This window comes from Denticeps clupeoides, chromosome 1 (genome assembly GCF_900700375.1).
Source record: "Denticeps clupeoides chromosome 1, fDenClu1.1, whole genome shotgun sequence".
Lineage (NCBI taxonomy): Eukaryota > Metazoa > Chordata > Actinopteri > Clupeiformes > Denticipitidae > Denticeps > Denticeps clupeoides.
The window spans coordinates 9,609,755-9,622,751 of NC_041707.1; the positions used below are offsets into that span (position 1 = coordinate 9,609,755).

A 12,997-nucleotide genomic window follows, 5' to 3' on the forward strand; every position below is an offset into this window, starting at 1 on the left:
AAATTATCTGCACCTTCAGTCCATCATGGGGTGCTTAAGGTCCTTCCACAGAGCACAAACAGCAACACTTTACAGTTGGCTGCTGAAGTTTACTTCGATTTACTCAAATTCTTTTAGTTTTCTTTTCATAGAGCGACCTTAATCAATGAAGAAACAGATCTTTTTACATTATGCTTTATACAAATTGCTCAAATTGCCCAGTTTTTTATTTTTCCCAGCCCATGACTCAATCCCAGGTATACTTGTTTGCTATAATAAAACCTTTATTAATAATTTCTGTGATGTAGCAGTATTTTGATTATTTGCCAGGCTTTCGTTAGTTGCAAGGCTCACATTACATGTTACATGCTGGACTGAGGGCAATGAAAAGTAAGCATATTATATATAATATATACACACACACACACAGACACCCAAACACATACACAAATACACACACAATGAATATACATGTAATTCGTATATCCAGAATATGTCAATAAAACCGATCTGCACAGATTACTGTCACACTTTCCACCACATTAAACCGGCAGTCTTGAACACTGTCAGTAATAAATTGGGGCCGCAACAAGCTAGAAACGCACTACAGCTCCAGGGATGCTAGCCCTCTGAGATTCACCAGAGGCCTCGGCGCCGGACACTTACTTGATCACTGTGCCTTTGGCACCCCCTGCTGTTGTGAGCATGACCCTGGTGGTGAGGCTGACCCTCAGGTCGTCCTGGTCCAGGCCCAGCAACTCGGCGCAGTGCTCAAGGGTCTGACTGGACTGGTTCTTCAGGACACAGCCACCTGACACAGCGGAGTGGTTACATCATTATGGCTTCAGTCAAGAATGGTGCCGTCTGGAACAGTTACGGATTATTCGGTCATGTGTGCATTTTGCAGCACAACTACAATTACACACTCAATTTGAAAAAGACAAATAAATGAAGTGGAGACCTATGAGAAATAAGGCCAGACCATGTCTTTTGTCTTTATTAGCATTTTGTGGATTGTTCAATTCAATTTTAATTAAAGTGAGTGTTAGAAAATGCCCTAATGTTTGTTTCATATTCAATCCATTGAGGGCAAAGTATTGAATTGGGATGTAATTGGGATGTGCTCATATTCCATTTAGTGGAGGCCAAATTACAGATTTGACCCCCATGGAACAACACAGTGTTCAGGGACACCATGGTACCACAGAAGGTGCCAAGCTCTTGTGGATGACAGCCATATTCAATAAAAACAACACGGCTCCCACCCCTAGTAGACATTTCATTTTTAATTTAAATGTGATTACTGGATGCGCTTGTGATTACTGTATACAGAGAGAAATGGAAGTATCACTATGTACCCTTCTGAAGAACAATGATGTATCTATCCCCAAATCATGTACCCTAAAAGGAACAACATGAATCTATCCCAAAAAATATCTGTCCTGTACCTAATAGAAGAGTGAGACACTCTTCATTGAGCATCTTGCCTGAAAGACCTGAATAAATAGAAAGAATAATTCAGGCTGATGTTTGATTCAGTTATAAAGTAGGGCAGGTATTTGGCAGGTAGGTGGCATGACTCCCCACCAGGAAATAAAATTGATTCAGATCAACACTTGAAAGAGCTCCTAATAAGCTCCGCTGAGGTGCTGATGCCAGTGTATGAGCTGCTGAAACAGGAAGGGGGGAGAGAGGGAGAAGGAAAACTCCTGGTTACCAGAGGTACTGCCGGTCTCCTCAAAGTCAACGTTGCCCAGGTGGAGAACTCCAGCCACCACCCGAAACAAATTCAGCTTCTCTGTGTCATCCAGACCGATCTTCTTCATGGCCGTGCACATCCTGTTGAAGTCACCCTGGTCGTCGAGTAGAGGGTCTTTCAGGGCTCCAACATTAAGGTGCTACAGAGTTACAACAACAAAAAATCAGTTCAGATTGCACTTTATCAAAGCAGTGTAAAAGAATGTGTGCTAGTGACTCAGACCCCAAACCCCCATTAAATCTGAAGAAAAGCTTATTCTTCTGGATAGAGGAGATACAGACAAATCTATAGTAGAAAGAACCATGCCATAAAAAGCACGTCAAAAGAATGTCACAATACGATCTGTCTAAATCTAATCATAATATACAACTTTCTATTGCTAATGTTGCTGTGATACCCCAGTTTATCTGTTAATATACATAAATGTCTGGTAGGACTATCAATTCATACAACATTGATTTAGCTTTGGTCATGAAATTGTTCCTTCTGTAACACAAACAACATCACCATCATTTAGTGTGCAGTCAGGTAACAGATACTTGCATGGTATTTATGAAGGAACGTAAAAGATTGTATTGTATGTTCATGTATGCAATGTATGATGAAATCTAATCCAAATCTAAATCCATAATCCATCAGCAAACCATACTGTGACATTGAATGGTAAGGTTTAATCAGCAAACCATGAATTTTATTTTATTGTGAAACACCACACACTCTCTCGCTCCCACACACACACACACACACACACACACACAATGGCAGAATCATCCCACTCCAGTCTAAGAAAATGTAAATACTGAACCCAGCATTTACATGAAGAACAGTGGTTTGGGAGCAGTGTGAAATGTGGAACTAATGACTAGAAATAATCACCTCGTTGTCCTGCAAAATAACGAAAAATAAAGAAAAGTGAAAAGAAGACACAACAATAGATTAAAGCATAATGTAAAAAGAAATAGATCTAAACATTTAAGCTTAAAATTCCGCACACCAGCGAGGAGTGAAGTTAATAAAGTTTTATAAGGTGGGATTCAGAGCTTTGATTTTTAACAAAAGCTTTTACACTGTTCCAACAGCACATTGTATTATTACATTATTTATCAAAAGCCTGAGCTCATGACAAATTCTACTTGATGTAGAATGTGGATATGGGGTACTACATGTCAAACATACCTGGGCCAAACACCAAAGCTTCTACAATTCAAAATAATTATTATTATTTGCAGGTTTGCCATGATTAAAGTATGTTGAATTATTCTACCAGCAGAAACACGAGGGCTGGAGCACAGGATCTCAGGTCCTGTCCACCCTAGATTTATATGGCACGCTAAGGGAAAGCATTTAAGGAAAATTAGGTTCTACGGTCCTGTAAATGGTCTAATAAAGTTATAATGTAAGCATCCAGATTCCCCATTCAATAGCAGGGTTAATATGTTAATTGAACACTGAGGGGATGAGGAGTCCCTGGAATAAACATACTCCTCATACATGATATGATCATCTTCCTTATTTGAACAGCAGCATTTTTACTAAATGAAGTTGTGAAAATGTGTGAACAAGTGAGTGGCTGCACCAAACAGGGGACTGTACCTCAGGGCTTTTTCGGTTTTGAATGATCTGCTTGTCAGAGTCGTTACTTGCAAAGTATCGGGTGCAGCCACGGTTCAAATACTAAAGGAAAAAGGAAGAGTTAAAGCTAAACAAAATACTATTGCAAATGTGACATCTAGTGGTTAAATGCAGATTTTGCCGTTTTCAAACTTACACCTGAAGAATGAACAAATTTATGAAAATTAAAAATCTGAACCCAAAGTATATATGTGCACAAGTAAAAGCAGGTATTAGTCTTTTAACATAATTAATAACAAATCATAAATAATTTTGCGATCAAATTACGAATTTTCCTAACCATGCAATAAATTTGCATTTGTGGCAATTTTGAAACAGCTACCTGCAGTTAGTCAATCCTCGTTAGCTGAAACTTATTCAATTAGATGTGACATTATTAGGATATGGCCCAAATTTGTAGTAAAATTAGCTTGCAAATTAGGTTGCATATATGGTCTGGTATTGTGTTATTTTTTAATCAGCGATTTCACTGATTTTCACAATAGCAGCAGCAGGTAATGTTGCTGCAATCAAGCAATTTTCTTAAGCACCGTTCCTGTAATTGATGCTCCCTGACTAAGGAATAGGGAGTAGGGAGTACTGTTTATGTACAATGGAGAGCATAACACAGGCTCAATCTTGTAAAGAACCGACAAAGTAAGGCCCTTAAGACAACGATTGAAATGGGTTAAAAATGGCTTCAGCATGTGGGGCAAACAGACCCGGAAGCTGTCTGGAGAGCCAAGATGCAGCATCTGCCTGATGTCTTCGGACGCCCCAGCACACAGCCTGTAGAAAATGTGATAGTTGCGCTCTTCTGGGCTCTGCATGCAGATCCTGGACTTTTCCAGCAGGTAATGAGAGACGAACCCTCCCACCACAGCATTCTGCAGCACAGAGTGCAGACGATACAGTAGATGAGAAGAAGGTCAAGACAGACAGACAGACAGTCACTATTAGGTGACACAGGAAGAGGAACCTTTTCATTAAAATGAATCTCCACAAATTTCCCAAACCGACTGCTGTTGTTGTTCCTGACAGTCTTTGCATTTCCGAAGGCTTCGAGCAAAGGGTTCGCTAAAATTTTGAAAGAAGAAATACTATGATGACCCATAATTAGGATTCAAATTTTGATATGCTGTAAATTCTACAATATTTACCTTCAACTATTCTTTCATCAATGTCTTGACCTGTTCCATATGATGATGTTAAGTATCTGGAGAAAGGAACAGAGATATTACGAAACTTGTGCAGTATGTATCTGTGCGAGTGTGCTTGGGTTGTACAAAACACACCTGAGAACAAACTTTGTATTTTCTGTCTTTCCTGCCCCAGATTCACCAGATACGATGATGGACTGGCTCATCTTTAGAACCTTCATATCTCTGTATGCTTTGTCCGCTGGTAAAGAGAGAAAAAAAAACAGGAGTCTTCACAGGGAAGGAAGAAACACATGCTGCCGTAATGCTGGGAAGAAGCATAGTTTTCTCACCGATGGCGTACACGTGTGGTGGGAGGGTGCCCAGTGAGCGGCCCTGGAACATTTTAATGGTCTCAGGCGAGTAGAGCTTGGGGATGTCATAGTAGGGATTCACTGCGATAAGGATGTTGGCCACAAATGTCTGGGAAAATTGGCGTCATGAATGTCAAATATATTTCTTTGTATTCATCATTTTGTATGGTACTGGCCAAATGGAGTATACTAAACCATATAACACACTTTATCACATTTGCCATTTATTACAGACAATCTGGGTTACATAAAGTGCAAACAGGCAGTGCAAGAGTAACAGAATAACAATACAGACAGTGCTAAAAAAAAAAAAGTTATGAAGGTGCAGAGAAGCAATGTGCAAATGCTGCTATGGTAATGTGCAAATGTAATAGAGAAGTGAAGTGATGTTCTGACTGTTCTGTGTGTGTGTGTGTGTGTGTGTGTGTGTGTGTGTGTGTCTTTAGTTGGCTGACCACCGGTCACTCCTATACCTTGCTGGGAAAGGCCAAAAAAAAACACCCTCACCATCATAAGGTCAATATCTATATGCCAGAAGGCTGATGAAGGATGTATGTGATAATGTATGTTGTGATAATGACAAAAATACATTGAGACTTTGTGGGGGTCCTGGACTGAAGCAGCACTTCAGTCTGCTGAGAACCACACTAGGTCATTAGGAGGACCTAATTAAATTCATTGGGCAATATGATAGCACTGCTGTGCGGTTAGCCAGGTCACTCGAGACGAGCAGCCGCAGCAGGACAGGGCCTGTGGCCTTATGTTAAGACACTGATGACAATAAAGACCACTGTGCCCATCACTGGAAACAATGAGGGACACTTGTTTTGGGCCACCCTCAAATTTGCTACAGGGAGGTTTCTGGTCATGTGGGATGCAAATGGGTTGAGTCAACTGAGGTGTAGCGCCAGACAGCATTTTGCTATTTGCAGACAATTTGCATGAAGAATGGAGCAAGAGAATAAAAACAACAATACTTACATATATTTTATCTTTGCTGTACCGCACACGAACATTGTGCAAAAGAGTGGCTTCATTCAAGTACATAAGGGAGCCTGAAAAAATTAAACAGTATAAAAATTACTGACTGACTTATTGAATCACATTACTTTTACAACACATTAATTTTTACTTAAAATTTGAAAGGTGCCCCTGATATTAATGATTTTCATTAACATTTACTAGTGGTTCCTTTTTTATATTATATAACACACGATTGCTGAAAATATTTAGGCTGTGAAGAACATTCATATTGTATTTTTTTTTTATAAATGAACCAGTCCAAAACGTACAGTTGTCCTCCACATGTTTGTCGACATCTTCTTCTGCAGGAAACACTTGGCTGATGGGAGCCAGAAATGTCTGCAAAGCATAAAATGAACCATTTACTGCTCCACACTCAGTAAATGCATTCTACACTCACCAAAAAACACAGGCAAACACAATTTTCTCCCATAATTCCATAGTTACAGATACAGTCCCACTGGAGCAACTCCAACTTTAGTTTTTACTCAGGGGACACAATGGTAGTAAGTGGGGGTTTGAACCTGTGACTTTGTGGTCTTCTGGTTCATAGGCAAGGTTTCTACCACCCAGTAGGTTGGTCAGTGAATGTTTTTGTTTAATCTGCCTAATATGTGAGAGTTGCACTATATTATACAGAAGGAAATATGCTTACTATTCTCTTTCTGTTGCTTTTCCTTAGTGTTAAAAATCACTCTTCCAAATACCACAATATTTTACTACTTGTTCTTTTTTTTTGGGACACACTGGACTCAAATACTGCAAATTAATGTTCTCATGTTAAAAATGATATATTTAGGCAGACTATGTTTTTAACATTACTAAACATACTTTTACATTTACTTGCAAATACATCACACATGCTTGGCAGTCAATGGGAGATCATAAACATAAAAGGTAGTAAATGACTAAATAAAAAAAAAAACATCTGAAATGCATCTGCATGGCAGAATGTGTCTGTCTGTGAACTGGTTGTGGGAGTGGCTTCTGCCTCAGAGGCACAGGTGGCTGCTTCCCCTAATAACAAACTCAGCCAGTAACACGATCAATGCACCCGAAGCTTGGCGCCATCATTTATTCATCTCCCTCAAACCTGCGCAGGGCAGTACATTGTACTCAGTAGTCACCCAGATAACATCGGGGCAGGCCATCTCACAGACAGTAGTCCGTGGTAAAGCCATTGGTCCTAGCGTGAATCCAACATCATATGGTCTCTTGTGTCGTATGCAAACTAATGTGTTGCCATTGACGACCTTGGCCTCTATTGATTCCCAGAGCCATCCGAAGCACAGCAGGTTATTGATTTGAACATTATGAGTCAGTGTGTGTACTGGCCGTATGGAACAACTCACCTTGCCTTTGTGGTTCAGAGGTTCGATGGTGAGGGAGTCAGCACCGATGTCCACGATCAGCCCCAACTGGAACCCCTCTGTTGGGTGCGGCGCCCAAACCGGCTTCCCATCCTCCATTTCTAAGCTCAGTTGTACACCAGGTCTGCAGAACACATTGGGCAGATTGAACAACACTGTTGCTATTTCTGTTTATGTAAACTTTATGTAAAGTTAGCAGTGCATCTATGTATTTGCTTGTGCCAGGAACTACTGTCCAGTTTTTAAAAAATAAATAAAGATGATAGTCTAACCTCTGTCTACCTATTATGTGTTATATTCAAGTGGACGTTGGCTCTCAGTTAGCTTGTTATTCACTTCACGAGCAGCAGTGTAGAGCCGGTAATGAAGGATTTTGTTTTTAGCAAGTAGGAATCTCCTGGGAACGCCCACCTGAGCACAGTGCTGCCTCCTCTGCATCTCCACTGGCTATTTGTGTGTATTATTATCTAGATTTATTAGTAACAAATGTTGGTATAGTGTTTCTTATGGGTTGATTTGCGTTAGAAATTAAGTTTTATCTACTACTGTGAACTGGGTGGAGTCTGTATGCTCTCCTTATGTGCACCTGGGCTTCTTCCCACATTCATAAAAGCTAACAGTTTTCAGTGAAAAAAAGTTAAGCCCACACTGTGCTGATGTTTTCAGGGAGAAAAAAAAAGATTTTCGCAAGCCGTACCACATCCCACACAAAGATTCACACACAGATTAACGCACAAAAAAAAAATCTACATCTGCACCGAATAAAGATACACGTTCACAGGGTTTTCCTGCAGTTTGTGAATGTGACCGATAGGCTGCTGTTGAGAACAGGACAATAGATTCCATAGTACAGACTGCAGCAGTGTGAGATGTTGGGTGAAAAGTCCCCTGTGTGAGGCAAGCCATGCCATTATTGTCTGGCAATTTTTGTAAAAAAAAAAAATTCTAACTATATAATGGCAAATTCAAATTAATTCTCTATAGACAGATTAAAGCAAAAGCAAAAGATTTGACGTGCTATGCATGAAAAAAAAAAAAAAGAACTGAGGAGTAGGTGACTGAAAATAAATGATATGACGCATTCTGTATACAGCTTATGTATTATAAGAAAGTGAATTCTTTCTTATTTGTATTATAATATGTGTTATAAGAAAGGGACATTAGTGGGAAAAATATCATCGATCAAATCATTGGCTAAAACTAGACTACAATGCACATTTAATCAGAAGCCTAACTTAAAAAGAACACTTGTGGAACCATGTTCCCCTACAGACTGTGAAACATCAGGTCAGGCCTTAGGGCCCACAGTCTGGACGCCTGAGAGAGGCAAGCAAGGCGCATTTCATCAATTATTCAAGCTTCTCCTTCTGGCCATGAGCAACCACTCAGCGAAGACGTTCGCTCACCAGCCCAAAGCTTGCATTGTGCAAACGCAACAGAACAGTGATGCGTGGTTTTGTTTGTTCCCCTCCTCGGGTTTTGCCCAGTTTGGAGCTGGTTGCGTCCGGATGAATGCGTCGATCCACCATGGATCGCACCGACTAATTAGAGCCTGCATCCAGGCGTACAGAGACAATAGCTGCTCTGTTATCCTCTCCAGAGCGAGTGTGAATCTGCACGAACAGAAAGGACAACTATGCTCTTTCCAAGAACAAATTCTGACATGAGGTCAGAATAGGCTTATGAATGATAACTGATCAGAACTATTTTAATTATTAATATTTAAATACCACATATTGCTGTTGACCGGGTAGGCTGCATGCAGGTAACAAGAAGCAAACAGAAGTACCATCATGTGTGCGTAAATAGGCTATGCATAATGAAGAACAGACACTCAATTAATTATGTGATCCCATTAGAACTGGGAATTGAGGTCAAGTGCCAGGTCTTTTTTTTTATTATTATAAATATTCTGAGGCTTGACCAGGTAAAACTAACCAGCAAATCATCTTATACGTTGGCCTATCGGCATGTCTCACTATACAAAGGTAACTGTGTTCAAAAGTTCAGGTTGGGTTGGGGTCACTCTGGTGAAATGAAACATTAACACTGGTCACCATCGGGGTTTATCGGTGCTTTTCAGTATATTTGTGTAAAAAGATAACTACATAGATATGGCATGGAGGAGAAAATCGCCTGCTCTGAAGAACAGATTTATTAGTAAGCTGCATTGTAAAACATAGACCTGTGGGATTCACAGACAGGAAAATCTGTCCTTTGCACATGAGAAAATAAATGATATTTATTTATATTTATTAATAAACCCCCTCTGATCATTCCTTTAATGATCATACCAAGAGAATAACACTGTCCACATTATAGCTGTCATTATAGCACCCTAGCACCCAAGAAACATCAAGTCCCATTATTTTTTTTAACTATTTCTGCTCCCTCTTAATAAGCAATCATTAGTGCGTAGCCTCTGAAATAAACACAGTCGTGTGGGATGGAGTTGTTATTCCGTTGATTGTTATCTTACTGGCAATATGTTTTTTCATATGGAGCTCACTACATTCTTCTAACCAAATAAAAATCAGAACAGGCAGTATTCTTAGTGATATTTTATTAATGATCAGATTAGCAGTTAATAAATAAGACTTCGTACAAATCACAGAGAAAGTTAAAAATAGACGTGCATATGTGCAGTTATAACCAGAATGATGGGTAATGGGATGATGGGCTAAATGAATAGACTCAACAAAACCTCCTCCTAATAGCCACTTACCAGTCATTAGGCACAGATCTATTGGATTATTTCTGGGGGCTGAACGGGACTTCACTTGCGCAACTTCAGACCATTGAATACGCAGTCACACTCTGCTCAGAAGCATATCTGGATCAGCTCTTCACCACAATGCACTGGACATGGACGCAGTCGACAAGTCGCCTTTACGCAACGCGCAGTGGAATGCAGCATGGGTTGCTTTAACTCGGCATGTAAGCCTCTTAGGACTCCCAATCCTGGACGGAGGTGAGATATGTGTCAGGCCTGGCGAACCGATACGGAAGAAAGGGCCAGGAGCTCGGCGAGGTGAAAACTGGCGCAGCTGCTGTCACCAACAATACCCAATGGTGGTTCCCATAGAGATGGTCCTGGGGGGTCAAAGGGTAGGGGTTGTTTCCTGGACAGCCTGACTACACTTCCTGCTCTCTACGTGGCATGGAGGATATGGAAAATGCATGCGATATCGACAGGATGTGAGGAGCGGCGCGGTTCTCACTCCATATCCTCTCAGGAACCGCGGTTACTCAGTGCTAGTCCCCTTGCTGGAGAAAAGGAGGCAGCGCAACCACAGGAGCTGGGGGGATTTAAATATTTATAACAGTTCATCCCAAATTCGCCACACGTCACTGGGTCGCCATTCACCATTGAAGGGAGAGCAAAATGCATGTGACACTTTCCACAAAAAGAAAATAGAAAATGCATGTAAACAGAGACGTCTGTCCATCAGTTCCTCCAAGCCCCATCACTCTCTGGTGTTCCAGCCAAACTCGTACATAACAATACAACATCCAGGAATTTCATGTCACACTCGAGCCTACAAACAGCCATATAAGAACATATCACCTCACAGACGAACACTGTACCACACAGTACACATCATCGCAGCTTTATGCCCACGTATAATATTTCTGTGTTGCCTGTGATTTAAAAAAAAAAAGATGTACAAAGTACTGAGAAAGAAAGCCGCCAGAAGGCGATGAAGTAGTTTAGAGGCATAACCGCGGCTAACGGGACGCGGTTAATAAGAGTTAACTCTAACAGAGCCGTCTAATGTCTTCACCCACATTAGCGGAATTCTGCAGAACCCGGCTCCCGGCAGAGTTCGGTTTTTAAATTCGATGCATCAGCGCTGTCAGCGGCGAAATGATCTAGAGCTACGCGCAACACGGCAGCCGCGCTAGCTGTAATAGCTATATTTCTAGAACGCTCCTGTAGCGCACTTTTCTTTTTGTATTTGCTGTGTCGAAGGTAGAAACGCTTCCCAAAACGAATAAAAGACAAGCGTGCTTACGGTGGAAAGTGTTCGCCAGGCAGCCCAGGTCGCGCTCATGAGTCCGACCTCCGGCTCGCCTCTCCGGAGCGCAGCGCTCGGTTTTCCTGCTCTGGCCACCAGGTGAGCGGGTGACGTCAGGACGACGTCTCCGGGACAGGCGGGCGTCTGAGGACGGGCGACTTTCCTTCCCCTACACGCAAACAGAAGAGAAAGCGGCAACGGAGAGATAATGACTATATATATACATATATACACACACACACATTCTCATTCAATGTGTTGTCTTTATTTTCATCACCATTTACATTGGTAGATTCTCACTAAAGGCATCAAAACTATGAATGAACACATGTGGAGTGTAAAAAAAAAAAAAAGTGAAATAACCTATAACATGAAAACTGAAAATGGAAGTTTTATGTTCTAGTTTCTTCAAAATAGCCGCCCTTTGCTCTGATTACTGCTTTGCACACTCTTGGCATTCTCTCGATGAGCTTCAAGAGGTCGTCACCTGAAATGCTTTTCCAACAGTCTTGAAGGAGTTCCCAGAGGTGTTTAGCACTTATTTGCCCCTTTACCTTCACTCTGTGGTCCAGCTCACTCCAAACCATCTCGACTGGGTTCAGGTCCGGTGACTGTGGAGGTCAGGTCTCCACTTTTTGTTAAGTACGTAACTCCACATGTGTTCATTCATAGTTTTGATGCCTTCAGTGAGAATCTACCAATGTAAATGGTGATGAAAATAAAGAAAACACATTGAATGAGAAGGTTTGTCCAAACTTTTGGCCTGTACTGTGTGTGTGTGTGTGTATATATACACACACACACATAATTTTATAACGCCAGAAAGTGTACTTTGTATATAACCACGGTGGCCGCTGAATTATCGTCAACTTTAAGGCTCATGCATCTTTGATGAACAGGTAATTTAAAACGTTTCAGGCATTTCTGAAGAAGACATCCTAGCCGCCATTGAAAGTCTACACGGTGTTTGTAAATCTAATTAGGACATCTGATCCGCCGGAGCTGGGAAAGTGTCCGATTTCCTGACAGAACAGGGCCGACGAGTCATCTCCATCCAACTGTTTGCGTTTCATCGGGATTAGCGGCAATGTCACACTTTTGTTCTGTAGCCTTCACATGCAGTAGAAATCTCTCTTTTGATTTTTTTTTTTTTACTTTTCCTTTTCAAGTGTGAAAGAAAAGATGAGATGTTGTTCACAATTATTAAATTATACTGTAAATATTCTGATGTTCCGGTACACTGCACATATATACATTATTTGTGTACATATATATTACTTAGATTCGTCCTTTTATACTGTACTGTTGTAATAGTAATAGACATCTATTAGTCACCTGCTTGTTCATTCACTAATGGTCAACATCTAACCAAAGGATCATTACTTCTGACCAGATATTATGCATGTATGGGAGACACTAAATTGCTGGCATACTCACAAACAGGCCTGAATTGTTAAGATATAGGCAGACCAAACTTTTTAGGGGATGTTGTCGAGAACTTATGAATGATCCGTCAAAAATTCTACTGTCCCTGTTCACTCTTGAATCATAGCTGTGCGATTAGACAACGGAAGTCGAGTTACGCTTGGACATAATTGATAAAAATGCAAGACAAATTGTGTCCCGTATTGATTCAGCATGTCCACCATGTCTGACTTTAAATTTGCAATCCCATCAAGTATCTCAGGGATCCAATGCATAGATGCCCAACCTCAGAACTTAC

General features: G+C 40.9%; 1 protein-coding gene across 5 annotated transcripts in view; it reads right to left on the reverse strand.

Annotated features, from left to right (window-relative positions):
• The window catches only part of myo6b (myosin VIb), a 29,838-nt gene extending 18,474 nt beyond the window's left edge, over positions 1–11,364 (reverse strand). For 2 of the 5 annotated variants that reach the window (XR_003743928.1, XM_028965136.1), the window contains exons 1-13: positions 11,272–11,364; positions 7,238–7,379; positions 6,155–6,224; positions 5,844–5,917; positions 4,842–4,971; positions 4,645–4,750; positions 4,510–4,565; positions 4,329–4,426; positions 4,072–4,236; positions 3,332–3,412; positions 2,615–2,623; positions 1,697–1,877; positions 646–790 (exon numbers count right to left, since the gene is read on the reverse strand). Coding sequence is in view for 4 of the 5 variants with exons in the window: in XM_028965136.1 (XP_028820969.1) it covers positions 646–790; positions 1,697–1,877; positions 2,615–2,623; positions 3,332–3,412; positions 4,072–4,236; positions 4,329–4,426; positions 4,510–4,565; positions 4,645–4,750; positions 4,842–4,971; positions 5,844–5,917; positions 6,155–6,224; positions 7,238–7,354 (1,232 nt within the window). In the remaining variant the exon portion in view is untranslated. Of the gene's footprint in view, positions 1–645; positions 791–1,696; positions 1,878–2,614; positions 2,624–3,331; positions 3,413–4,071; positions 4,237–4,328; positions 4,427–4,509; positions 4,566–4,644; positions 4,751–4,841; positions 4,972–5,843; positions 5,918–6,154; positions 6,225–7,237; positions 7,380–11,271 lie in introns of those variants that run through there. The other 3 variants (XM_028965215.1, XM_028965174.1, XM_028965192.1) reach the window with 2 other exon arrangements.
• Between the last annotated feature and the right edge of the window lie 1,633 nt (positions 11,365–12,997).